At 58.7% G+C, this 26,615-nt stretch overlaps 5 protein-coding genes across 9 annotated transcripts; all 5 read left to right on the top strand.

Annotated features, from left to right (window-relative positions):
* The first annotated feature begins 3,248 nt into the window (after positions 1–3,248).
* Positions 3,249–4,783, top strand: LOC141735904 (avidin-like). Of its 2 annotated transcripts, none has more exons than XM_074569367.1 (4): positions 3,249–3,386; positions 3,509–3,722; positions 4,220–4,340; positions 4,624–4,783. In XM_074569367.1, the coding sequence occupies exons 1-4, from the start codon at positions 3,315–3,317 to the stop codon at positions 4,670–4,672; spliced, it is 456 nt and encodes a 151-aa protein (XP_074425468.1). In that variant the 5' UTR covers positions 3,249–3,314; the 3' UTR covers positions 4,673–4,783. The 2 variants fall into 2 exon arrangements, with proteins under 2 accessions (XP_074425468.1, XP_074425469.1); XM_074569368.1 differs by having other exon boundaries at positions 3,512–3,722.
* A 301-nt stretch (positions 4,784–5,084) lies between these two features.
* Positions 5,085–7,282, top strand: LOC141736173 (avidin-like). 2 transcript variants are annotated; one of them, XM_074569960.1, is made up of 4 exons: positions 5,085–5,181; positions 6,201–6,411; positions 6,854–6,974; positions 7,042–7,282. In XM_074569960.1, the coding sequence occupies exons 1-4, from the start codon at positions 5,110–5,112 to the stop codon at positions 7,073–7,075; spliced, it is 438 nt and encodes a 145-aa protein (XP_074426061.1). In that variant the 5' UTR covers positions 5,085–5,109; the 3' UTR covers positions 7,076–7,282. The 2 variants fall into 2 exon arrangements, with proteins under 2 accessions (XP_074426061.1, XP_074426060.1); XM_074569959.1 differs by lacking the exons at positions 6,854–6,974; positions 7,042–7,282 and having other exon boundaries at positions 6,201–6,612.
* Positions 7,283–11,556: 4,274 nt separating this feature from the next.
* LOC141735929 (avidin-like) lies at positions 11,557–13,622 on the top strand. 3 transcript variants are annotated; one of them, XM_074569414.1, is made up of 5 exons: positions 11,557–11,693; positions 12,476–12,595; positions 12,712–12,922; positions 13,259–13,379; positions 13,461–13,622. In XM_074569414.1, the coding sequence occupies exons 1-5, from the start codon at positions 11,619–11,621 to the stop codon at positions 13,492–13,494; spliced, it is 561 nt and encodes a 186-aa protein (XP_074425515.1). In that variant the 5' UTR covers positions 11,557–11,618; the 3' UTR covers positions 13,495–13,622. The 3 variants fall into 3 exon arrangements, with proteins under 3 accessions (XP_074425515.1, XP_074425517.1, XP_074425518.1); XM_074569416.1 differs by having other exon boundaries at positions 12,715–12,922; positions 13,461–13,614; XM_074569417.1 differs by lacking the exon at positions 13,259–13,379 and having other exon boundaries at positions 13,461–13,614.
* A 5,505-nt stretch (positions 13,623–19,127) lies between these two features.
* On the top strand, positions 19,128–21,228 carry LOC141735930 (avidin-like). Its single transcript, XM_074569418.1, has 4 exons — positions 19,128–19,231; positions 19,976–20,189; positions 20,654–20,774; positions 21,041–21,228. Exons 1-4 carry the CDS (start codon positions 19,160–19,162, stop codon positions 21,138–21,140), a joined length of 507 nt encoding a protein of 168 aa, XP_074425519.1. The 5' UTR covers positions 19,128–19,159; the 3' UTR covers positions 21,141–21,228.
* A 1,914-nt stretch (positions 21,229–23,142) lies between these two features.
* On the top strand, positions 23,143–24,863 carry LOC141736226 (avidin-like). Its single transcript, XM_074570116.1, has 4 exons — positions 23,143–23,247; positions 23,758–23,968; positions 24,061–24,193; positions 24,653–24,863. Exons 1-4 carry the CDS (start codon positions 23,176–23,178, stop codon positions 24,684–24,686), a joined length of 450 nt encoding a protein of 149 aa, XP_074426217.1. The 5' UTR covers positions 23,143–23,175; the 3' UTR covers positions 24,687–24,863.
* Positions 24,864–26,615: the final 1,752 nt, after the last annotated feature.

The raw sequence follows: 26,615 nt of genomic DNA on the forward strand, positions 1-26,615 counted from the left end.
TAGTCGCAGACTGGCTCTTGTGGGGTTTTGCTAAGGGGAAAAAGATGTGCCTCCCCCCAGGAGGGACGTGCCCCTTGCTCTCTCTCCTCTCCCACCTGCAAGGTGAGGGGAAGGCAAGGAGCCTAGCATTCCTCCTGAAAATGCCCCCGTGGGGAGCAGCAGTGCCCCAGCGCTGGCATTGATGAAGCGGGGCTGGGCATCTTGCTTCTTTTTCCTTGTTTTTCTGCCAGCATGCTGTTTGAAGGCTGCACCTGCCTGGTTTTGAAGGGGGTGGGAGGGCACCCAAGGTCTTTTTTCTCAAAAGCCAACTCTTAATCCGTAAGTGTTGTCAGGGCTGGAGTGGGAAGCAGCCTGTCCTCCCCGTGGGGACCATCCCCAGCTCTTCCTTGCCCTGGGAGATGGTGCAGGCAGAGCATTGCTGCGGTGGCCCAGTGCTGCCAGTGGGTGATAAATGACCTTTTCTTTGCTCCCCAGGGGAGAGTTCCCGCATCCGCCTGGGCAGAGGAATAATGTTATCCGGGAAAGGCAGGTTGTCCCGGATGTGGCCCCCACGGGCCAGCCGATGTTGTCCTCCCACGGCAGAGCCCCTGGGTGGCGGAGAGGGACCGAGATGCTCTCCGTTAGGGCCACTGTGGCAAGGTTGGAGGGGGACAGGGGTGCAAGGACACTGGCAATGGCTCACCTGGGCTGCCCGCCTGCGCTTGTGACATCCCAGCCCAGCTGGCAAAGGACAAAAGCAGATGCTGAAGCCAGCACGGCTTCTGACTGGGCTGGGTTTTATTGCTGTGACCCGTCAGCATTGCTCCTTTACCCCAGGCAGTAGGTGCCCACAGAGTTTCTTTCAAAGCTTGGGCCATTTGGTCTGTATCAAGGAATATTTCTGCTCTTTCCTCTTCTTTTGACTGTATCGCCTCAATAAAACTCGTATCTGTCAGGCTCAGCTTTCAGCAGCTTCCACATGGGCACCGCTGCGGGCTGGGAGGACAACCCTTGGTTACAGATGAGATTTTCTCTAGTATTTGCCTGTACTACTGTTTTTCGAGGCTGACTCAATCCCAGCTTGAGCAGCAAGTTTAACGATTCATTAACCCTTTCTTATTGTTAATTAACCCTTTCTTGACCCCTGGCATACGTGGGTTTAAACCACAGCCCTGCCAACTTTTAACTTCTTGAGCACTTTCTACTTTGGACTTCTTCCCTGCTGGCCCGTTCCCCCTTCCCCATTCCCGGCTGTGCCAGGGCTCAGGCATGGCACGTCAGGATTTAGCCATGGTAATGATTGCCAGCCCTGAGCCGCTTCACTGGCTGCCCTTTGGAGGGTGCAAACCCCACGGAGACAGCCCTGCACTTTTGCTTGTTTTATGGAGGTGGTGGAGGCCCCATCACCGGAGACATTCAAGGCCAGGCTGGATGAGGCTCTGAGCGACCTGATCTAGTTAAAGATGTCCCTGCTCGCTGCAGGGGGGTTGGACTAGGTGACCTTTAAAGGTCCCTTCCAACCCAACACATTCCATGATTCTATGATTTTATTTTGCTTGTTGTCCCATCCCTGGAGGTGTTCAAGGCCAGGCTGGATGGGCCTTTGAGCAATCTGGTCCAGTGGGACGTGTCCCTGCCCATGGCAGGGGGTTGGAACAAGATGAACTTTAAGGTCCCTTCTAACCAAGAACATTCTGTGATTCTATGATTTTTGACTCGGCTGAGGCTGGTCAGCAAATCCACCTCCTTGAGCACCAAGCTGATCCCAGCACCTACAAGATAAGTCGCTGGGCTAGGGGTTGTTATACATAGGAAAGATAGAGGTTATGGGCAGATAGCACCAATATTGTTTGTGTGATGCTAAAATAAACATGCAGCTACGAATGAGCTGTGGGTTGCCATGAGTAGTGGTGCCAGTGTGGAGGCCTTGTGTTGCCCACCCCCATGTCCACGAGTGTCCGTGAGGTCCCTGAGGGAGCTCCCTGAACCAAGGTGATGGCAAGGGGGTGACAGCTGCCCCTCTTGCCCCCTGCAACTTTCCCAGACTGACCGTGCTTGTTATCACACACCGCCGCCGCACTCCAAGCGGCGCCTGCCTGCTGAAAAACCAGACAAAGCAAACAGCAGCTATATGGGAAAACAAACCTTGCCCTGCAATTAATTTCTAAGACAGAGGGAAGCAAATACCCAGGGCATGAATTCCCTGTGGGCAGCCAGCTCACTGCGGGCAGAGATGTGAGAGAGATGTGGGGCTCCCGCAGAGAAGATACGGGGGCGTTGAGATGGCGGCAGTAGCAACGCGGCGCTCCCCAGCCTGGGTAATGATTAATTTTACTGTTGGAGAGAAACTGGGGCTCAAATGTGAGATTAAAGGGAAACGAAATTCGGGAAGCATTTCTGAGATGTTGCCAAGAATTGCCTTGTCTCCCTTTTAAGAAAAGAAGCATTTTCCGGTACGTGGGTCTCCATGAGCTCTTGCTGTCATGACTGGGGCAATTAAAACACATGTATTTTAGGAGACTGCCTTGAAAATCACTGAGGAATGGGGGAGAAAATATGGTGTGAACCAAGCCACTTCAGCATCCCCAGACAGCAACAACTATAATGTAAGAGGAATTACATAAACCGTACTTAAAGTTACCTAAGAATCCCTACGTAAATACGATTTTTGTCAGTATTAAAATGTGATGTCCAAGACATTCGGGGAATGTTTGGTTTTTTGTAAATGAAATAGTTTCCTTCCAACAAAAGCCAGCTTGTAAAAACAGCAGCAAACCTTCCTGCCAGCCCTGGTGAGAGGAGACCTAGTGCTTTGTAGTCAGATCTGCGGCTGCTTCAGTACCCGGCGGGGAAGGGGGATAAATCAGAGCCCTGGAATGAGCCTGGTGCTGGGTGGGTTTGCATGAGGATGCTTGGTGAGGGGGAGCGGGGTGAGGCTGTGTGCTGCAGGTGCATTGGGGTTCACGCTCCTTGGAACCCCTGTGTGCCCCTGGGCACAGCGGTGGGGTGGCAAACCGAGGGCGGAAGGGACAACATCCCCTGAGAGGGGTTTTCCCTGGTTGAGCAATCTGTCCTGGCAGCCACTGACCTGCCGGAGCCAGGGCTGGCCTGAGAGGTGCCAAGGAAGTATGAGCAAGGAGGAAGGTTTTCGGTAGGCACTTCTGTGAATCGCTGCCGGGAACTGCAAGTTCAGAAACACCCAGATTGCACAAGCCCCTGGCTGGAGCTCCCACCGTCCACCCTGGCAGCAATAAAAAGGCGAGGGAGCAGGCACATCGGCAGAGCCCGTCGAGGAGCGCATCCCCAGGTACGCCGGCTGCCTGCCCGCTGCAGAGATGGTGCAAGCGACTCCCTTCCTCCTGATGCTCAGCCTGGCCCTGGTGGCTCCTGGCTTCTCTGCGAGAAAGGTAAGGGCAGGGCTGGGATGAAGAGGGTGGGCAGGGGGGCTGCAGCTACCGGGGGTGCCCGGAGCCACCCTGCCCGCTCCTGCACTGTGCGCTGACACCAATGCTGTGTCCCCTCCACTCAGCAGTGTGTGCTGAGCGGGCGTTGGGTCAACGACCTGGGCTCCAACATGACCATCGGGGCTGTGAACGGAAAAGGCGATTTCACTGGCAGCTACCACACGGCCGTGACTGCCACGAGAAATGAGATCCAGCTGTCACCGCTGCAGGGGTCACAGCATCGCACAAACAACAAGGGCCAGCCCACCTTTGGGTTCACAGTCAATTGGAGCTTTTCAGGTGCTTCTCCTTTCCCAGCCTCCCCGTGGTGTCCCCAGAGCTCCCTCTCCCCTGCCTCTGGTGTCCCCAGACCTCCCCTGCCCTCCCCTCTGGTGTCCCTGATGCTATTCTGCCCTCCCCTGTGATGTCCCTCATGATCCTCTACTTTCCTCATCAGGGTTCCTGATGTTCCCCCATCCCCAGTGCTGTCTCCCGTCCCCTGTTGTTTTCCCTGATGCTCTCCCATCCTTGGTCCCAGAGCTCCTTGGCTGCTGTCACCTCCCAGTCCCAGGGAACAGAGGATGGGCTGGGGGATGAAGCCCACTGGTGTTTCCCCATCTCTATGTGAGACGTCCATCTCTCTGACCCCTCCTGCCCACCTTACCTGTCACTGCTGTGCCTCTGGAGGGTAGCCGGGGTCTACTCTCCCCTGCCTGGGGCGGGCTTCAGGGCCACGGCTCAGCACTGATCTGCCACCCCGGCCATGCTCCCTTCCACCTCCCACCCTGTCCCTGCAGACTCCGTCACCGTCTTCACGGGCCAGTGCTTCGTGGATGAGAATGGAAAGGAGGTTTTGAAGACCATGTGGCTCCTGCGGTCCCGTGTGGACAACATCAATGACGACTGGAAAGCCACCAGGTGAGCCCCCTGTCCCTGCCCCGCTCAGGTCCCCTGCGCATCCCTGGGGGGTTAGGGGCGTCTCCCATCCTGCGGTGCTCAGTGTCCGGCAGACCTGCAGCCAGTGTTGGGGTGACCAAGGATGAGGGACTCATGCACGACCTCCCCGGGGGGCACAACAAGGTGCAAATGCTGCTGGGGGGTGGGATGGGGCTGGCTGGGCATTCGGCACCAGGAGGGTGCGTTTGCCCTGTGCAAGGGTGCATTTCCCACCCTCACGTCTCCTCCCTCTGTGTCCCCGCAGGGTCGGCATCAACATCTTCACCCGCCTGCCCTCCTCGCAGAAGGAGTGATGGTGGCAGCAACAGGGTTCCTGGGCCAGCAGCAGCACTGGGCATTGCCGCGGTGTGGTGCCCCCCCCTGCCCCACCACCTGGTTCTCCCAATAAAGCTTTGCCACAAACACCCACCAGGCTCCTGTCATGTCATGACTCAGTGCCCATATTCCCTCGACACCCCCTCCGTGGCATCCCATGGCCTCTCCTGTCGCCCTCCCCGAGGCTTGGTGTGCGTCCCTTGCCGTGACCCTCCGCCGCAGCCCCCACCACCCTGCCATGCTCCCACAGGAGGGGAAGCAGGACCTCGCTCAGTCCACCGCGGTGGGCAGTGGCCCGTTTCCCACCGGGGTGGTTTTTGGCAGGAGGCCCGGCGTGGGCGGCCGCTGCCTGGCCTCAGCCCCCTCCGCTATAAAAGGGGCCGAGCGGGCACAAGGCACAGCCACCGCCGCCGCCATGGGGAGCCTCAGCTGCTGCCTCCTGCTCGCCATGGCCCTGCTCACCCCCTGTGCGGCTGCCGCCAGGAAGGTAAGGGCAGCCTGGGGACAGTGCCTGGCTGGGGGGGCTACCTGCTCCTGCCATGCCATGCTGTGCCATGCCATGCTGTCCCCAGGGTGCAGGGTGACTGGATGAGGGGCTGCATGCCCTGGCCGTGCCGTGCCATGCCATGGCATGCCGTGCTGTGCTGTGCCACGCTGTGCTTTGTCACAGGGTGTTGTGCTGTGCTGTGCTGTGCCGTGCCGTGCTGTGCCACGCTGTGCTGTGCTGTTCCGTGCCATGCCGTGTTGTGCCATGCCGTGCCACTCCTGAGGCACAGTGTGCATGGCTGAGGGGGTTGCATGCTTCCACTGTGCCATACCATGCTGTGTAGCACCATGCCGTGCTGTGCCATGCCATGCTGTGCCATGCTGTGCTGTGCTGTTCCATGCTACGCCGTGCTGTGCTGTGCCATGCCGTGCCATGCCGTGCCATGCCACTCCTGAGGCACAGTGTGCATGGCTGAGGGGGTTGCATGCTTCCACTGTGCCATACCATGCTGTGTAGCACCATGCCGTGCTGTGCCATGCCGTGCTGTGCCACGCTGTGCTGTGCTGTTCCGTGCCGTGCCGTGCCGTGCCGTGCCACCCCTGAGGCACAGTGTGCATGGCTGAGGGGGTTGCATGCTTCCACTGTGCCGTGCCATGCTGTGCCGTCCCCGCACACAGTGTTCGTGCCCGAGGAGCGGTGTGCTCCTGCTGTGCCACCCCAGGGCACAGGGTGTGTGGCCAAGGGGGCTACCAGCTCCGGCTGTGCTGTCCCTGGGGTAGTGTTGGTCACCCGCCTCTGGTACAGGGGTTACCCGGCATCTCCCAGTTCCGCCCTGTGCTGCCACAGGAGGGAGAGGTGCTGGCCCAGCTGGTGCCCATGCCACCAGTGCCAGCTGCCGTGCGAAGGGGCCGTGCCAGCTTGAGATACAGGAGGCATGTGTCCCACTGCCCAGGCAAGCTGGAGAGGGGGGCCATGGCTCGGCATTGCCTAAGGTGCCAGCAAAGCCCCCCGGTCCCCAGTGTGACCTGCAGGGCCTGTGGAGGAATGAGCTGGGCTCCAACATGACCCTCTCAGCCCTGGATGCATCCGGGACCTTCTCGGGCTCCTACCACACCGCTGTGGCAGCCACCAACAAGCAGATCCTGGTGTCACCCCTGCAAGGGGCCCAGCAGCACTCCAGTGACAAGGGGCAGCCCACCTTTGGCTTCACCGTGCAGTGGCAGTTCGCAGGTACAGGGGTACCCAGCACAGCATCCCGGGACAGCCGGCCATCCCCGGCCCAGGCTGGCAGTGGGGTGTCCCCTGGCTGGTCCCCCACACCCCCCGTGGCACCAAGAAACCCTGGCTGTGGCCACGGACAGGACACATGCACTCGCTCCGGCCATGGCATGTGATGTCTGTCTGGGGTGGGTGGCCAGGGTGTCTGTCTGTCTGGGAGATGTGTTGGGGGTGTCCCTCTGCCTGTCCAAGGGAAGTGGCAGGGGTGGTGCCCATCTATCTGTCCAGACGATACTGAGGTGACCCATCTGGGCAATGTGGCAGGCAGGTCCATCTCTCTGTCCAGGATATGGGGCAGGGGGTGTCTGTCTGTCTGCCGGGATCAGGTGGCCCAAGTTCCCGTGACTGAAGCCACCGGCTCTGAGCCCCCTGTGCCCTCCTTGAACCCCGCCAGACTCCATGACTGCTTTTGTGGGCCAGTGCTTTGTGGACCGCCGTGGGAAGGAGACACTGGAGACCACGTGGCTCCTGCGGGAAGAGGTCCCATCCCGCAGGGATGTCTGGAAAGCCACCAGGTGAGCCCTGAACCTGCCCTCCCACCACCGCCTTCTCTCCCCTTCTGCTGACAAGGCTTCCCCACAGGGTTGGCACCTCCATCTTCACGCGCATCAAGTGATGGGGTGGGGCGAGGACTGGAGCTTCCTGCACCCTGCTGTCCCACCTGCATGCCTGAGGATCTCCGCTGCCCTGTATCCAGGCTGGGCTCCCACCTGCTCCCAGCATCCTGGCCAGGAAGCACACCCTTGCCCTGTCCTACTTCCTCCCAGTGCCCCCCAGCAGCCTGCTGGTGGGGAACCTTCCCAAAACTTCTTGCCCCTGCACATGGAGCTGAATAAACCTTTATCTGCCTGTCAGAGAGCCGTGCCCCACATGTCCCTGGGGTGCAAGAAGCCACTCTGTGGCCGTGGGCAGGTTGAGGTGGGGGGCAGGCAGTGGCTGGTGTTTGAAGGGGCTGGGAGGGCTGGGGGACAAAGCGGGTACAGCAGCTGGGTAATCATAGAATCGTAGAATGTTGTAGGATGGAAGGGAACTTAAATCATAGAATCATAGAATGTGTTGGGTTGGAAGGGACCTTAAAGCTCATCTAGTTCCAACCCGCCTGCCCTGGGCAGGGACACCTCCCACTAGACCAGGCTGCTCAAAGCCCCATCTAACCTCATCTTGAAGACCTCCAGGGATGGGGCATCCACAGCTTCCCTGGGCAACCTGTTCCAGTGCCTCACCAACCTCACAGTAAAGAATTTCTTCCTAATATCTAATCTAAGTCTACCCTGTTCCAGTTTGAAACCATTACTCCTCATCCTATCACTACATGCTCTTGTATACAGTCCCTCTTCAGCTTTCTTACAGGCCCCCTTCAGGTACTGGAAAGCTGCTGCAAGGTGTTCTTTTCTCCAGGCTGAACAACCCCAGCTCTCTCAGCCTGTCCTTATAGCAGTGATGCTCTAACCCTCTGATCATCTTTGTGGCCCTCCTCTGGACTTGCTACAACAGGTCCGTGTCCTTCTTATGTTGGGGGGTCCAGAGCTGGACGCAGTACTCCATGTGGGGTCTCACCAGAGCGGAGTAGAGGGGCAGAATCACCTCCCTCGCTTCCGGCTGCTCTCAAGCCATTTTCCGCCCAGTCTGTATTGTCGCTTGGGATTGCCCCAACCCAGGTGTAGGACCTTGCACTTGGCCTTGCTGAACTTTGTGAGGTTCGCACAGGCCCACCTCTCAAGCCTGTCCAGGTCCCTCTGGATGGCGTCCCTTCCCTCCAGTGTATTGGCTGCTCCACACAGCTTGGTGTCATCAGCAAACTTACTGAGAATGCACTAAATCCCAACATCCATGTCGCCAACAAAGATGTTAAATAGTACCAGTCCTAGTACCAAACCTGAGGAATGCCACTCACCACTGGTCGTCACTTGGGCACCAAGCTGTTGACCACAGCTCTTTGAGTGCAGCCATCCAGCCAGTTCCTTATCCACTGAGTGGTCCATCTGCCAAATCCACATCTTTCCAATTTAGAGACAAGGATGTTGTGCAGGACAGTGTCAAACGCTTTGCTCAAGTCCGGGTAGATGCTGTCTGTTTCTGTTCCCTTATCCACCAACGCTGTAACCCTGTCACAGAAGGCCACCAAATTTGTCAGGCATGGTTTCCCCTTAATGAAGCCATGTTGGCTGTTGCCTTATTTTCCATGTGCCTTTGCAGAGTTTCCAGGAGGATCTGCTCCATGATTTTGTCAGGCACAGAGGTGATACTGGCTGGCCTGTAGTTCCCTGGGTCTTCCTTTTTTCCCTTTTTAAAAATAGGGGTTATGTTTCCCCTTTTCCAGTCACTGGGAACTTCACCAGACTGACACAATTTCTCAAATATGATGGATAGTGGCTTAGCACCTTCATCTGCCGGTTCCCTCAGGACCCGCAGATGAATCCCATCAGGTCCCATGGACTCGTGTGCCTTTAGGCTCCTCAGCTGGTCTCAAACCTGGTCTTCTCCTACAGTGGGTGGTACTTCATTCTCACAAACTCTGCCTTTTTCTTCTGTAACTTCCCACTTCCCAGATATGGCCTTGGGCTCTGGCAGGTGCGTTCTTGCCCGTGCACCCATTTGGGGCACCCACAGGGGCCATGGGGTGAGCGTCCCCAGGCAGCATCCCTGGCATGAAGCAGCGGGATGTCCCATGTCCGGGGGTCAGGGTGAAGGCTGCATGCAGGCAAGCCAGCACACCCGCCTGGCCTCAGCCTGCACCTGTGCACCCCACTCTGCTCCATCTTCCTGTTAAACTGCATTTCCAGCTACTCTCTGGGTGGGGGGTTTGTTCCTGGGTGCACATATGGGACAGGGCTAGGTGCCAGCCCCCACAGAGGGGACAATGGTCAGGAGCTGGGAGCCTGGGCTGTTGGGATGGTCCAAAGTCCAGGCTCCATATTGGACGGACCAGGGGAGAAACCTGGGGCTCCAGGGACAGCTACTGTACAAACTGTGTGGCGAAGGCCAGATACTGGAGGGATCCGTGCTGTATATTTGTACATTTGCGTGTATTTCCCACTACCTGGCTGTCACCCCATCAGCCAGAGGGTGGAACAAGATAAGACTCCTTTCGGATGCTCACACGCACATGACAATGTCACCTGTACATTAAACATTATTTTGTCAGCTCATTAAGAAAGAAAAAAAAACACACACATGAAACAAAGGCCTAGTACACTTTGCACAGACTCATCTAAGACATGAACTCACTAATTCATCACTTCAGCAACTTCCGAAGTTTCTAACTCATAAATTCCCTAATCGGTAATGCACAGCTCCTAATGCGGGTGTCCCTGCGCACCTCGGGGAGGAGCTATGCGGGCAGGGAGAGGCACAAAGGGATGGAAGGAGGATGCTGCGTAGGGGCTGCAGGGCTGCCGGGGGAAGAAGCTGTTGGATGGGGCAGGGACTTTGGGGCAGTGAGCACAGAGTGCCCCAGGAAAGTTTCAGGGCCTGTCCACCATCCTCTTCCTCTTGCAGTGTGCCCACCTTTCCCCAGCCTTCCTCAGCTTCTGCTCCATTCCCTCCTTCCCTGTTGGGCTCTGGGGCTGCTCTCACCCCCAACAGCTCCAGGAGAGTGCACGGACCAGAGCCTATCCAGGGTATGCCTGCACCAGCCAAGGTCAACTGATCGATATACCTGGTCATTCATCTTTTGATCAAAAGCCACTCTTGCATCTTCATCCTCATCCCTGCATCCTCAACACATCTGCAATCTCATCCTCAACGCCAACCTCCTCATCCTTATCCCTGCATCTTCATCCTCACCCCTGCATCCTCCTCCTCACACCTGCAATCTTTTCCTCACCCCCACACTCTCATCCTCACCCCTGCATCTTCATCCTTACCCCTGCACCCTCATCCTCACCCCTGCCTTCTCCACACAGCCCCTCAGCACAGCCCTGTTACACACTGACATCCTTGGCACTGCCCTGACTACCCTGGGCTTGTTCTCATGCTCCCCAAATGCTTGCTGTGGCTGTCACCAGCAGCATGAGGGAGTTCCCAAATGCTTCTCCAAATGGTCTGTGAGATTGAAGCCTCCGGACCCCAGCAGGGGTGGGAGGATGAGGCTGGGAGACCTGGTGGGGAGAGCCCACCAAGGGACACGGGGCGACCACGAACCATGCGGGACCCCCAGGGAGTCAGTTGTCATTTTTGTCCTTTCATCACCCCGATGTCTGCAAATTCCCTGTCTGTTGGGGTCCCCTGAGAAGGCAGCCCATGGGACAGGAGATGATGTACGCAGCCTGTTTCCTGAACAGGGGAACAGAAAGAGAAAGCAAAAGTGTTTCCAGGAAGCCAGCACTGTAGCGTCACTGCCACCGCCCCTCAAGCTGCATTTGTTTGCTGCTCCAAACATCCCCCATCCTGGCCCACTACCCACGGGGCTCTGTCTTGATGCTTCAGCTGTCCTGCTCCCCTGCAGCAACAGCCCAACATGGCCTCATCCTGCCTTCACGTTCATTGGCCTTTTACTCTCACTCTGCTCCTGCCCCAGGACCCCGCTCTGGCCTGCAATGTGCTGAGGTTTTCCTGTTGCTCTTAGGGCAGGTTTGTTTCCTCTGTCTGCCAAATCCCTGGGGCCACTGCAGATCACCAGCCGTCCCTGCACACATAACCTTGCCCTGCCCTCATGACTCCCCGTCCTTCTGTCCTTCCCCTGCAGTGACCAGGGGGCAGTTTGGGGTGCAGGCGTTCCTGTAGGGCTGAGGTGAAGCCCAGGTACAGCCCTCAGCCAGGTGACAGTGGGACCTGGGCCAGGGACTCCCAGGCTGGGCTATGTCAGTGGGGAGCCCCAGTCAGCCCTGCCTACTTCCCCAGCCCCATGCCTGTGCCCACCCCCATCCCTGTCGACAACCCTATCTCTGTCTCCATCCCGGTCCCCATCTCCACCCTCTGTCCATCCCCGTCCCCATCCCTGTCCCCATCCTCGTCCCATCCCTGTACTCCTCCCTGTGCCCATCCCTATGCCCATCTCTGTCACCTCCGCCCTGTCCCCAACCTCATCTCTGCCACCGTCCCTCCCGCCTGTGCCACCCGCGACTTTCCGGGAAGGAAGCGCTGGGTCGGTCCGAGCCGCGCTATAAAGGGTAGAGCAGCCCCGGCGCGGCGAGATTCCGTTTCGCCGCAGCCGCCCGATGAGCCACCGCCTCCTCACCGCCCTCGCCTTGCCCGCCGGGGCTGCGCTGGCCGCGGCGGCGGCTGGGAGCCAGGTGGGGAGCGGGGACACGCGTGGGGGTGCCGGGGTCTGGGGAGGGACACGCGTGGGAGACCCACTCCCGCAGGGTATCGCCGGCAGCAGGGGGACTCCCTGCCCGAGGAGGGGGGACGCTGACGGGAATTCCTGGCGAGGGAGGTGCTACGAGGCGGGTAGGATGCTCCGGGGTTGTCCATGACCCCGGGAGGGATGTGCATGAGGATCCCTTCCCCGGCGCAGGGGGGATCCCCGCCGGGGGACCTGCAGAGGAATTGGGGCAGTGGTAACCTGGGGTCCCTGTCCCAGTGGGTGGCTTGCCCCTGCCCGCGGAGGTGCAGTGTGGGACAGGACAGTGCCTGGAGCTGGAGCCGGAGCCTTGCAGGTGGAATTCTGCAGGGGTCTGGCTGTGCAGGAGCCCACCATGAACCTGAGGGCTCTGCCCATCCCCGTGGGCTCCCCACTCGTGCCACACACTGGTGCCGAGCACAGCACACATCCCCACATGCACAGGCAGACGCGTCCTGGGGTCGCACAACTCACCTGGCAGGGCTGAAGCAGGGGTCCTGCCTGTGTTCCTACTTGTCTGGGGCTCCTGCCTTTAGCTCCCACCTTGTCTTTTCACCTCTCCCCTTCTGCTCAGCCTACCCCAGCTTTTGGCACTCCTGACACGGCTGAGATGTCATTCATTTTATAAATCATGTCTTTTAAAAAAAGGTGCCTGGGCACTCGCCGGGCTCTGGAGACACCCTGCTGTGACGCTGCCTATAGCTTGCCCCTGTGTTTTCTTTCTTTTCCAAGTTCCTCTGCCAAGCATCCGAGATCCCCAAGGGGGAAGAGGACAGTGCAAAGGAGGCAAAGGTGACCAACACCAAGTGGGGGCTGAGTCACAAGCAGAAACGCCCTGCAAGGAATGGCAAGGTGAGTGCCAGCACCCTGTGGTCATCAGGGAGGCACCAGCAGGGGTCTCAGCCCATGGGACAGGGGTAGGGGCTGTGTGCAGGCAGCCCCTGGGGACATTTCTGCTCATCTCCCAGCAGTGTGACCTGACCGGCTGGTGGGAGAACGAGCTGGGCTCCAAGATGCATGTGGATGCAGTCGACAGCCAAGGCAACTTCACCGGCGAGTACCACACTGCTGTGTCAAGCGCCCAGAAACCCATCGAGCCATCCCCCCTCCTTGGCTCCCAGCACTTGGATGAGGACGGGCAGTGCACCTTCGGCTTCACCGTCAACTGGAAGTTTTCTGGTCAGTAGCTGCAGTGGCAGCCGTGCCTGGATGGGGTGGTGGGATGGGGAGGGGAGATGAGGCTCCCAGTGCCCACTGCAATCACTCTCTCCCCTCTCCTGCCCCAGTCGGTCCTTCCCTGATCTCTCCCCACTCAGGATGGTGTCTGCAGACAGCGAGACACCTCCTGAAACCCTGTTCAGGTTAGGCAGCATCGAGAGTTGCTTTGACAGCAACTCTGCCATGGAGCATTTCCCTGCAACCATCAGGACCCATTTGGGCTCCATGAGCATTAAACCCCTTGTCCCAAAAGCAGCCGAGGTCCCGCTGGGACGCTAACAGCCACCACTCCCCTAGACTCCACAGCTGTCTTCGCGGGCCAGGGCTTTGCTGGGGACGGTGGGGAGGAGGTCCTGCAGTCCATCTGGCTGCTGCGGGAGAAGGTCGACTCCCTGCCCAGCGACTGGAAAGCCACCAGGTGAGCCATGGGACACGTGGCCTGGTTGGGAACCCTGCTCCACTGCCGGCCGGGCACCGATGGGCTGCTTCTTCCCCACAGGACTGGTCACAACATCTTCACTCGGACGGGCTGAAAGGACGGTGGAGAAGCCTCTCGCTTCAGTTGGGGTTGGGAGACCAGGGGACCCATCTGCATGTACCAGCATCAGGGCTTGGTGAAGATAGTCTAAAAAGCTAAATAAAGTTGTTTGCCTTTAAATCCAACTTTGTGTAGTCTGTGGATGTGTCCTGGGAAAGGTGGGCTAAAGCACTGTGGTGGGTGCAGAATGAAACTCTCACTCCATTACCCCAAGAAGAGACTGGCCCCAAGAAAGCCCCTTTTCCAACCTAAATCACAGAATCACAGAATTGTAGGGGTTGGAAGGGACCTCTGGACATCATCTAGTCCAACCCCCTGCAAAAGCAGGGTCACCCAGAGCAGGTTGCACAGGAACGTGTCCAGGTGGGTTTTGAATGTCTCCAGAGTTGGAGACTCCACCACCTCTCTGGGCAGCCTGTTCCAGGGCTCTGCCACCCTCAAAGGAAAGAAGTTCCTCCTCATGTTTAGGTGGAACTTCCTATGCTCAAGTTTGTGTCCATTACCTCTTGTCCTGTCCCCGGGCACCACTGAAAAGAGCCTGGCCCCATCCTCCTGACACCCACCCTTTAAGTATTTATAAGCGTTGATAAGGTCACCCCTCAGTCGCCTTTTTTCCAGACTGAAGAGACACAAGTCCCTCAGCCTTTCTTCATAAGAGAGGTGTTCCAATCCCCTAATCCTCTTCGTGGCTCTTTGCTGCACCCCCTCCAGCAGTTCCCTGTCGCTCTTGAACTGAGGAGCCCAGAACTGGACACAGTACTCCAGCTGTGGCCTCACCAGGGCAGAGGAGAGGGGGAGGATGACCTCCCTCGACCTGCTGGCCACACTCTTCTTGATGCACCCCAGGATGCCATTGCCTTCTTGGCCACAAGGGCACATTACTAGCTCACGGCCATCCTGTTGTCCACCAGGACTCCCAGGTCTCTTTCCACAGAGCTGCTCTCCAGCAGGTCAGCCCCCAACCTCTACTGGTGCAGGGGGTTATTCCTCCCCAGCTGCAGCACCCTACAATTGTCCTTATTGAATTTCATAAGGTTCCTCTCTTCCCAACTCTCCAGCCTGTCCAGGTCTCGCTGAATGGCGGCACAGCCTTCTGGTGTGTCGGCCACCCCTCCCCCCCCAGCTTTGTGTCATCAGCAAACTTGCTGACAGTGCACTAAATGGGTTGGTGCATCCCCAAAGTCATCCTCTGACACCGGGCACAGGTCAGCACTAGCTCTTCCCTGCTCAGTGCCAGGCCAGCGTGGTGGCAGGGTAAGATGGGGGATGCTTCTGAACCCCAAAAAGCTAGGTGAGAGCCCCTGGGCTCTGAGGAAGCCCTCACAGAGGATGGTGCAGGGTCTCGTCTATGCCTGTATTCCTGTGCTCCATACTTGCAGTACAGCACGGGTAGCTGCAGCACACCGAGTCCCAGAACTCTTCTTAGGGAAATGTGTGTGATTTACTGGAAAGGGGACGTCCAGCAAACCCAGTGCCAAACGCCTGCCTGCTGGGCTGTGTGACTGTAATGAGCAGGGGAGGTGCTGCCTGAGTCACCCCTCCCAGCTGAAATGATTTCCAGGAAAATCAGCTCCGGGTCTGAACCTGAAACTTGACCCTCGTGCTGTGTCCAGTCTCAAAATAAAGCCAGGCGGTGCTGCACACCCCGCGCCGCACCTCGCCTGGGATTTGGGCAGCCTAAAGGCAGGAGGGGGCTTGTGGGGATGCCACCTCCCACTGCTCCCCTAGTTTTCCTGCCATGAATGCCATGGGAGAGCTCTGCTAACAGCGTCCGTGGGTTTAGCAAGTTTTCTACTGCCTCTGTGTTTTAGCTGGTCTTGTTGCAGACTTGCATGCAGTTTGCTTTTCATGTTTTTTCTCTCTTCAGTCCATCTTCTGCTTCTGCAGCGATGCTGCCCTTTCTTTCTCTGTGCCTCCCTGGAATTTCTCCAGCTTTTTCAGTTGCCTTACAGCCTTTCTGAGCAGAATGCCTTTGCACCAGCCCGCTGCTACAATGTCCTTTGGTCTGTGTAGCCTTTTACCGGCAATAGAGGAACCTGAGAATTAGGAAAGAGGGCAGCAGGGGGCTGGTCTCACCCCCAGCTGTGGCCAGCTCTGAGGTGGGGGGGGTCCCACTAAGCCTGCAGCCTTACTGCATGCATTCCGCTGACTTCATTATTGCCTTCATGTCAGCATCTCCCCGAGGGAGGGCTCCCCAGAGGCTGTGCAGCAGTCCTGGGGTGCTCCGGCAAGGTGGCCGTGCTGACCACGCTTTGAGCACTCTGCAAACCCTCGCAGGCAGCCACAGTACCAATGAGAAATGCAGCGGGCATGGGCCAGCAGGGCTGTTTGCAAGGGCAGTCCTTATATCAGGGCAATCAGCAAGGCCATGACACATCCAGCATCTCGGGTTTTGGAGTGGCGGGTGATAGCATACAGCGTGCCGGGGTGCCTGCAGGTGTCTGGAGGGGGTCTGTGGCTGAGGATGCTTCCCTGTGGGTGTTGGGCATTCATCAGCACTGCATTTTATCCAGCTTCAAGACCTGCCCATAGCGCTCATGTCTGCTCTGCCTCTCTGAGCCACAAACCCGTTGCTATTTGCCTCCTTCCAGCTCGGGCTCATCGGCACAGCAGACATGAGACAGCAGAGACCCCTTCAGCCCTGCTGCGGCCCTCCCTCTGGGAGGACAACCAGCCATTGCCACTGCATGGTAAGCCTTGGTCATGGTCATTCATGCACCGTGAACACCTTCAGAGGCATGGGGAGCTGGGGAAGGCGGGAGGCACCTTGCAGTCACAGGCAGCGTTGTCGCTGCTGCCGTGTCTATGTTGTGCAGGAGGTAGTGCATCAGTTGAAAACAGAAAAACTAACTTATTGGGATCTTGGCATCAGGTAATGCTCACGTGGGGCATCAGCCGGTCACTCTCTGGATGGAGAAAGGGTCTTCATTGCAGGGGTCCTTGCAGCAGCACCTCCATTGGGCTCAGGTGAGACTCCCCAGACTGCTCCCTGCTCAGCTCTCGTCTGGCTGTTGGCCATGTGCTAGAGTACGCATGACCCATTGCCACTGCTTATCTCAGCTACATGGGAAACAGCACTTACAGGTCTTAATCACATGCAGAACGCTGTCCTAGATGACCATTTCTGTGGGGACTTCCTGCTGACTGTTTACAAATGTCTCAACACCGAACATCACAGTGCCTAGCGTTTGTCTCAATCCAGCTGTTGTTCCACCCAAGCAGGTGGAGCCAGGGACTCACCCAGAAACTCCACAGCTGGTTGCTCTGGGTATGTGCACGGGCACAGGCTGGTTCCCAGCAACACTGCAGAGATGACAAAAAAAAAAAAATTTGATTTTAAAGCCTATAGCTTCACTTATAAATGAAGTCTCATAGTTCTGTCCCCTCTGCCACTTCTGCTTGGTCGTTACTCCTGACAGCCCCCTGGTGGGAACTGCACACCCTGCTCTGGTCCTCTGCGTCTCCCCTTGGCCCAGCTCTGGCTGCAGCCTTGCTGAGTGCAGACTGTCATCCTGGGAGGGTGGAGGATCGCCTTAGGTCCCCAGCCCTTTCTGGTGCTGGCTTGGAGCTGGGGCACTCTCCCAGAGGTGACCTGCCTCCCCAACCCATGGCTGAGCTCATCGCACTTGGCAGAACATCCCCTTGGGTGGATGGGGGACCTGTGACTTGTCTAGCTTCCCCTCTGAGGTTCCTGGGGATGTCCACTGCTGCCACCCTGCCTGCACCTAGGCTGTGCCATAGCACCAACACTGAGTCCCCTCCACTCCCGTGCATGCTAAGCGGGTGCTGGATCAATGACCTGGGCTCCAAGATGACCACCAGGGCTGTGAATGGAAAAGGCAATGTCACCATCTTCTACTACATGACCATGATGCTCACAAGGAATGAGATCAGGCTGTCACTGCTGCAGGGGTCCCAGCACTGCATGAATCATAAGAGCCAACCTACATTCAGCTTTACCATCAATTGGAGCTTTTCAGGAGCTTCAGGAACTTCTCCTTTCCCAGCCTCCCTGTGGTGTCCCCAGAGCTCCCCCATCCCCAACACCAGAGCTGCATGGCTGGTGACACCTCCCAGTCCCCACTGCTGGCTCTTGTCCAGGCAGGTCCTGCCCAGGATGAGGTGGGGCAGAGCTGGACGCAGGCTCAGCCAGGCTCATCCCCCCTGCCCTACGTATCCCAACTCCCTTCTAGTGTCATGTCCGCAGTCCCAGCAGGACAAGAGGCTGGGGAGGGAGACATCCCCCACCCGCAAGCAGCCTTCCCCACTCACAAACTGGCAAGCTGTCTGCCTGAGAGGGAAACCCCCATCGCAGCTCCTTCTCCCATCTCCTACCCCTTCACGGGCCACAGACCACCACCACCTCCATGGGCCAGCGCTTTGCGGTCAAGGACAGGAAGGAAACACAGAGGACCATGCAAGATGAGGTTGGCAGCCTCAAGGATGACTGGAAAGCCAGTGGGTGAGCCCTGGGCAGAGTAGGGCTGCAGGGCACTTCTCCGTCCCTGCTCTGTGCTGGGGCTGCACCCATGGGTGCAGCATGGAGACCCTGGGGGGAGCTGAGCCCTGGGCATGGGTGCTGGGAGCCAGCTGGGCAGCAGGCAAGGGAGAGTGGTGCAGGGACCACAAGAGCTTTTGGAGGAAGTCCATGGGATGGGAGCTGAAGGTAGCTACTATAATTCTGCAATTAAAACCAAAGTGCAATTTGCACATGGGCATCACCACATCCCGCTTCCCGGGAAGAGGAGAGTGGCCCTCCTGCTGTCTTCAAGCCTGCGGCAGATGTGTCTCTGGAGGATGCTTGAAGCAGATTCTCATCCCCTGTGCAGGGCAGGGGCCAGAGAGATCCCTCCTGAACTGGACACAGCCAGGTGCCAGCTCTGCTGTCCCCTGCAGCATCAGCACTGACATGTTCACCCGGACACGTAGCCAGCTGTACCCTGCCCAGCCTCAAAGCACCACGCATGTGGCACCACCTCCCACGGGGTCTGTGCATGGAAGCACCGTGCACAGGGCATCCCCTCCACAGGGACAAGCAAATTTTACTATCTACATATCTTCCAGAAAAGCCCTTCTGCAATGAGAAGTGGGATTAATTCTGCAGTGCCCAAGAGCTCCCGCTGCAGCGACAGCCACAGCTCCCAGACCCAGGGAAAAAACAGCACAGGCAGAATAACAGCTTAGAAACAGCAGCAGAAACTTGTTAACGCAGGAGGGGACTGCCATGAGGACGAACTCCCGTGGGCAGACACACCACCCTTCAGTGCAGTGGAGAAGAGCTGGTCGGGCTGTGCTTGCTGCAACACCATGTTTGGATGGCAGCACTGGGACGGTGGCAGTGCCAGGCTGCGGCCACCCCGAGGACTCCGTTGTGGAGCAAGGAAAGGGCTGGCAGAGCCTCTTGGATCGTGGATGTCCAAATCGTCCCTGCGCCCCCACTTCTCTGCTCAGCCGTGCTCATCCCCACGTTCCTCCAGCACTGCCCAGGTCACACAGACCTCCTCACCTCGCCTATCCTGTCCCGGGCACCCTGCCACCCAGTCACCCACCCCACAGCTGCCAGCCCGGTGCCTGTGGGGCTCCGGTTACAGCCCTATAAAAGGGGCTTGGGGTGTGGGGCTGGGAGGGAGCCGTGCCGGGCACTTCTCATCCCCACAGCCATGGGAAGCAGCACTTTCGCCCTGGTCCTTGCCCTGGCCCTGGTGGCATGCGTCACCCCTGCGGAGAGGAAGGTACAGGGATGGGTAGGGATGGGGACGTGGCAGATGTGGCACTGGGATACAGTGTGAGCAGCCCAGGGGATCCCCTCTTAAATGCCATCTTAGGCTGGGACAAACAGGAGAGTTTTCCAAGCCCCTAGTCCAGGCAACAGGCAAGGTGTCTGTGGGTTACCCCCAGCCTCAGAGTCACCATCTCCACAAAGCTTTGCTCCCACAGGGGCACCATGCATGGGGCTTCCTGCAGGGTCTGTGCCCTGGGGTACCTTGCATGGGGTATCCCTTCCCACGGGGTCTCTGCCTGGGGGTACGGTGCACAGGGCATCCCCTCCCATGGGATCTATGCCCAGGACACTCTGCATGGGGCATCCCCCCCCCTACAGAGTCCATGCCCAGTCGTACCAGGCACAGGCATCCCCTCCTAGGGGATCTGTTCCCAGGGCAGCATGCACAGGGCATCCTTTCCCATGGGATCTGTGCCCGGGGGTACCACGTGCAGGGCATTCCCTTCCCCTGGGCTCTGTGCCCAGGGCCCCCGTGCACACCGCTGGGCTGGGACATGCTGTCCAGGCTGCACGAGACGCTCAGCAGCTGGCAGCACCTGGGGGAGCATTTCACCAAAGTGGGGACAAGGGGAGCTGTGCTCCACTGTCACACTCGCAGCAGGGCTCGTGGCTCTGGCCGTGGGGCGGTGGGAGGGATGGGGTCACCCTCTGCACCACGGGCAGGAGCAGAGGGCCCATGGCCGTGTCCCTTCAGTGCCAGCTCAGTGGGCTGTGGAAGAACGAGCAGGACTCGCTGATGGAGATTTCAGCAGTGAGGGACGACGGGGTCTTCCAGGGGAAATACCTCACGCAGGTCACCCTCGCCGGCGTCTGCGCCCGCGCCTCCCCCCTGACGGGCGCCCAGCAGCAGCCTGGCGAGGGGGGCTGGCCCACCTTTGCCTTCACCGTGCGCTGGGATAAGTTTTCCAGTAAGTGCTGGGACACCCAGGGTCAGCCCCACGGGGGCACTGGGAGCCACACAGGTAGTCAGCAGGATTTTTCCTCTGCTGTAAGTTCTGATGGGTGATGCTTTGGTGCAGCTGAGCAGAGGGAGGCAACCGTGTCTGCCCGGCCGTGGGGCTAATGGGCAGCGCTGGGCTCTTGCGAGGCAGCCCCTTCTCACCCAGAGTCTTTGCAGCCATCCCTGTTGGGCAGCCCCAGGTGCCCATGGTGGGTCCGGACCCTGTTAGCATCCAGAGGATGCGGTGCTGCAGAGCCTGGCTCACCCAGGGGAGCTGCTGGGGAAGGGCAGGACCCCCCCCAGCGTGGGTTGGGTGGGCATGTGGATGTTGGAGCGGAAACACGCTGTGGCCGGGAGGACCTCGGGGAAGGGGAGGCAGCCAGCAAGTGCTGGTGCATCCCCTTTGAACACCCCAGCAAGCTCTTTCCCCAGATGCCACCGCCGCCTTCGCGGGGCAGTGCTTCGTGGACACAGGCGGGAAGGAGACGCTGACAACCATGTGGCTGCTGCGCGAAGCCGTCGGGTCCCTGGAGGAGGACTGGAAAGCCACAAGGTAGTGGGGGGACATGGGGAACAGCGATGCCACAGAGGGGCCCTTCCCGGGACCCCTGAGGACAAGCATCCCCCTGCGTGACGGGACCAGCCCTGGGAACCCCACAGCGTGGGTTTGCAGCCAGGATGCCAATGCCTCCTGGCTAGGGGTTTGCCCTGGCCAGGGGCATCCAGCAGCTGCTCAGGGCAATTTGGGGGGCATTTAGGGACAGTCCCCAGTAGGTTGTGTCTGCAGGTCATCCCACAGGAATTCTCTGCTTCCCACAGGGTGGGCAGAAACGTCTTCATACGCAAACGCACCCCAAAAAGAAAGATCCTGCCCAGCTTGTCCCCATCCTGTGAGGACGCAGCTTCATCTGCCCCATGATGGCGTCCTCCGGCTGCAGCATGGACCCCCAGGGCAAACAAAACCAGCTTCTCACATATAAAAAAATAAAAGTATTGTCAGCTGTGGTCATCATTTTTTAAAAACCGCCTCCGCTCCCACTTTGAGGCAGCTTCTGTCCCCATGGGTACCCCTGCAGAGGTTAGGACTCACCACTGCCCTTCCCCAAGGACAGCTGGATCCCCCCCCGATTATCCCCATCCAGCTACCCAGCTTATTGCCCACCTCATCCTAACACTAACTTCCACCCTGCACCATCACTCCCCACCTGCCTGCTGGTGGCAGACGTGGAGTCAGCATCCTGAATCCAGCCACTTTTCTTGTGGTGCCTTCATACCCATCTCTGCTAGATGCCTTTCCAGCGCCAGGACTCCCGGTAGGGTTGGGTGATGGCGGTAACAGTATCGGTAGATGTGAGGTGTCAGTAAAGCGCTTCCTTCGTGCTGCATGTCGCCTGAAGTAAAATATGCAGAGTTAAAGCCCCCATCCCATCATATCCCATTGCATCCCATTCCATCCCACTCTATCCCCATCCCACCCCATCCCATCCAATCCCATCCCATCCCCCTGGGTTACAACCAGGGATTTTACCCTTCTCTGCCGCTGCATTTCAGCAATGCCACTCTATCTGTCTCTGTGGACACCTGCCAACCTTAGTCAGCTCTTTCGACACAACGTTTTTGGCAGGTCCATGGGTAAAGATAAAGCCTCTTGCAGCAGCGTTACAAATATAACACAGCCCTGGGGATGCCAGCACACTGGCCGTACAAGTCCATTGGGCCTGGCCCAGCCCCAGTGAGTGTGCACGCTGCCGTGACATGGGGTGGTGGCTGCCACCTCCCTGGCACCTCAAACAGGGCAGCTTGTCCCTGCCAAACAGGGCAGAAAGGCAGGGGCTGGTGTCAGGCCAAAAGGATGGAGTGTGGCATCCAGGTCAAGAACAAGAGATCCCCTGGGGTGGATTTCTCAGACCCCTGTGATACGCCCACGTGTTTGGGACTGTAAAAGGCAACAAGGAGGACTGATGTGTCAGGAGGGGGGTGGTTTTCACTCGTCCCAGCCTTTGGGGCCATCTGGACCAGAAGGAGAGGTGCTGAGGAGCATCAGCATCGGGGTCCTGAGGCGCGCTGGGACTTGTGGTGGGCACTGAGCCAGTGCCACCCCAGGGTGTGAGTCCACCACCCCCATTATGCACACCACAGCCTGCTGCCATCCAGTGCCCCAGACATTGCTGTCCTGGGGACGGTATGTGTTTATGCAGCTGAATCTCACCCTAATTTTCAGTTGCCCACAGCCCCGTGCCTGCTCCCGGCACTGCAGCGAGCAGAGAAGCAGCTCAGGAATGCTGAGACAGTGCACGCTCTGTTTTGTACATCCAAAGCCCTTAAGAGCAGCAAATGTGAGGAAGAGGTGGAAATATAAGGCTGGCTAGCATGCTGGGTGTGCGAACGCAGTCCCTTGGACCCCAGTGCCCCTCCACGATTACTTCTTCCTCTAGCCCTTGTAAAAGCAAAAGCAGTAAAATTAGCAGCTCTTATACGGAAGATGCTAAAGCAGGAGGCAGGGTAAGCCTTCCCTCCTGTGCAGCGCCACAGCTTGCCCCTGCCCGGGATGCCCTGGTACCACCTGGGTGACACCCTGGCACCACCTGGGTGACAGACACCCTGGCCAGGCAGTGGCACCAGCAGAGCTGGGAGCGGTTAAATGTTTAAACAGGTAATAATTTACACAGGAGGCAAGTTCTACGGAAGGTAGTTGTTGCTTTCCAGGCTGCTGTAAGTGCCTTAAAAACATCCCGCACCCCCGCCTCTCTGCTCAGCCGTGTTCATCCCCACGTTCCTCCAGCACTGCCCAGGTCACACAGACCTCCTGTCCTGTCCCGGGCACCCTGCCACCTGGTCACCCACCCCACAGCTGCCAGCCCAGTGCCTGTGGGGCTCCGGTTACAGCCCTATAAAGGGGCTTGGGGTGTGGGGCTGGGAGGGAGCCGTGCCGGGCACTTCTCATCCCCACAGCCATGGGAAGCAGCACTTTCGCCCTGGTCCTCGCCCTGGCCCTGGTGGCGTGTGTCACCCCTGCGGAGAGGAAGGTACAGGGATGGGTGGTGATGGGGACGTGGCGCTGGCACCCTGCTGGACCCCAAAGGCTGCTGCTGGGGCTGCGGTGCTCAGCAAGGGAGCTGGTGGGACCAACACTACACAGCGCTGAGGGAAGCTGCGGAGAGGCTGGGAGGGAGGGATGGCTCTTGCAAGGAACCCATCCAAAGACCAGCAAACAGAGACATGCACCAGAGAACCCCGTTTCCCACCAAGTGTGCAGGGAAAGCAGCATGTCCTCTCCTTTAACACGGGGAGGACCCGCTGTCCCACAGGCGACAGCAGCAAACAGCCCAGAGCAGCGGTTGGACTGAAGGCAATCGGTGCCATGGGTGCGATGCTCATGCCGAGGTGGTGATGCCGGTGGCACCAGCTTCACACAGGGTCTGTGGTGCATCCCCCACTGCTATGGCCATCCCCGGGCAGGGCCAGGGTGGTGGGGCAGGAGCAGGATTCCCCCCATACCTGGCTGGGCACCCCAAGTCACTACACTGGCCTTGCAGTGCCTCCTCTCCGGGTCCTGGCGGAGCGACACCGGCTGCCGGATGGTCGTGTCCGTCCTCGGCGAGGATGGCAGCTTCTCTGGTTCCTACCTGCCGGGGCCTGCCGTTGGTGACTACGAAATCCTCACCTCCCCACTGGAGGGGTCCCAGCAGGACGCAGGGCTGGCCCCACAGCCCATCTTCTCCTTCACTGTGCGCTGGCGGCTCCAAGGTAGGCAGGAGGGGACCGTCACCCTGCAGCAGGGTGCAGGGGTTGGGTTCCTGCCCTGCCACCCCAGCTCATGTCACCTTGGACTATTCCAGACTCAGAGACCGCCCGGACAACTGTCTTCCTGGGCCAGTGCTATGTGGGCACCAATGGGGAGGAGACCCTGCACTCTCTGTGGCTCCTGCGAGAAGCTGCCGAGAGCCCCACCGAGGACTGGAAAGCCACTCGGTGAGTGCCGGCTCACAGCCACCACTGTGCCAAGCTTTCCTGCACCCCAGGCTGGAGAAGGCAGAAACACCACAGGATGAGGCATGGTGGGACTGGGAGGGTGAGATGGGTTTGTCACCGGTGAGGAGCGGGGGCTAAGGAGCATCCCTTGACCTGGCCAGCTCCTGCATCCCGGGTGTGCCCCAGGGTGGGTGACCCCAGGACAACATCTAGCCCCATCCAGACACACCCCCCGCCAAGGACTCTCCTTGCACTCTGCCCAGCAGGGAGAGAGCAGGACATGATGCCAGTACCTGGTGCAGCCTCTGCCAGGGGGTGCTGGAGCCCTGGACATCCCTCTCAGCACCCAGTGAGGCAGTGGGGGACACGGTGCCTCCCCTTGTGTTTCCCCTCTGTCCCACCAGCACAGTGTAAGTGACCCTGGCTGGGTGAACCACAGTGATGTGGACTTTCCTGCAGGATTGGAACCAGCATTTTCACACGGATAAAATAACAGCAAGCGGGAGAATCCAGGAGGCCCAGGACGGCAAGGAGATGGCGCTTCCCCCAGCCAGGCTCTGCCCGTGCGGACGCGCTGCATTCCAGCAGCTCTCGGCCCACAGGTTCATGCTTTCCCATGGCCAGCGTGAGGGCTGGGCACCAGCTGCAAAATAAAGGGTTTCTGTGGGGATGCAGGGCTTGGCTCTGGTTTCTGCCCTGCCCCAAACCCGTGGGGTTTCTCTTGCCCCACAGCCACCTCCCCATGGGGAGACTTCATGCAGCATCGCCAAGGGCAGCACAGTCCCTGGGGATGGGGGCTGTTCCATGTCCCCTCCCTGGAAGCGTGCAGGAACCTGCAAACCTACTGCTCTGCTGTGGGTAACCTATTCCTTGGGGTCCCTCACAAACATCCCCAGGGGGTGCGGGGTAACCTGGGCCGTGTCTGGGCGGCGGGAGGAGGTACGTCCTTGGTGGGACTTTGACGGCAGCATGTCCCAGGGCTGCAGGGCAGGCTGCAGGCAGCTCGCCCTCCCCCAGCGAGCGGAGCGGAGGAAGTTTCTCAGGCACCCGAATGGACATGGTGGCTGCAAATGGCTTTTGCAGAGCCGGCAGCCTCCCGTTCCCAGCCCCGGCGGATGCGGTGCAGCGGCCGGCTGCCAGCCCCCCTCCCGCCCCAGCCAACGGGGAAAGATCCCACACAGCCTGTCCCAAGAGAAACGCCTCAGCGCGGCTGTGTCCCCTGAGCGATGCGTACCCAGCGGGTCTCCAGACAAGCCTCAGCTACATGGTGCAGGGCCAGGGAAAGGACACATTTGGCATCGACTGGGTTTTTTTCGGGCATCCCAGCCCAACCTCTCCGCTTTCTGCTTCAGGCACCTTGACAAAGTCCTCCCAACATGACCGGCTCCATGCTGGTCCCCCAACATGCTGAACCACAAGGACCAGCAGCCCCAAGGTTGAGGTGCCCCGTTTTGGGAGCTGGGGGAAGGCAGTGGCTCCATTGCTGTATTTACAGTTGCTTTTTCACCCCGGTGCTCAGATTCCTGCCAGTTTTTCCATTTCCACCAGTATCCAGCAGCTGGTGCTAGTGCATAAAAATAGGATGGATGTTGACACAAGGGTTTAGGTTTCCTTTGAAAAGGAGTGTCTGTCTCACTTTTGCTACTGACTGAAATTCCCACCTCTCCCAGAAATCCTGACTCCTTTTAAAAAAAAGCAAAACCTAATTCTTTTAAAGCCATGAGCAGGAGTTGTTTTGTACCGGCCACACAGCCCAGGCCCTCTGTGGCAACAGGAGGCAAATTTCATTTCATGCTTTCATAACTTTCAGTATGTCGCTATGGCGTAAAGGAGATGGCACTACTGACATTCAGGGAGTCACCAAGTGAAAAAGAGGCTTTCCACTTGGCAACACCCACACGGGACTTATCGAGGGCTGAGCAGAATATTTTGCCCTGAAAGGCTCATGTTTCTGGTCCGTCAGTGTGCTCCCACGCTGCTGATGCCGGCACCTGCCGGGACATGCGTAGGATACGGGTCAACCTTGAGAATTACAGAGGGAACACATCGGGGAGGGCAAGCAAGGCCCGTAACGCCGACCTGAGCCATGTGTCCATGCGAGCAGTACTGATGCACACCGCCTGCCCTCCGGTCCCCGCAGCCCGCAAGGGAAATGGATGTCATGGGGGTCTGCAGCAAGGAGGAGGTGGCAGAAATACCAGGTTCCTCCTGCTCCCCTGCCTGATGGAAACAAGGTGTGAGCCTCCTCGGCCAAAGGACTCATTCCAGGCATTTTTATCATCGCCACCCTTTAACCTAAGGCATGAGGCCGGGGCTGGGCTTCCTTCCTCTCGCCGGCTCAGAGCTGACCGCTGTGGGACCGACACGAGAACAGAGAAAGCGACGAAAAATAGCAGCCCCAGGGCAGCACCGGCTGTGACCG

This window comes from Larus michahellis, chromosome Z (genome assembly GCF_964199755.1).
Source record: "Larus michahellis chromosome Z, bLarMic1.1, whole genome shotgun sequence".
Lineage (NCBI taxonomy): Eukaryota > Metazoa > Chordata > Aves > Charadriiformes > Laridae > Larus > Larus michahellis.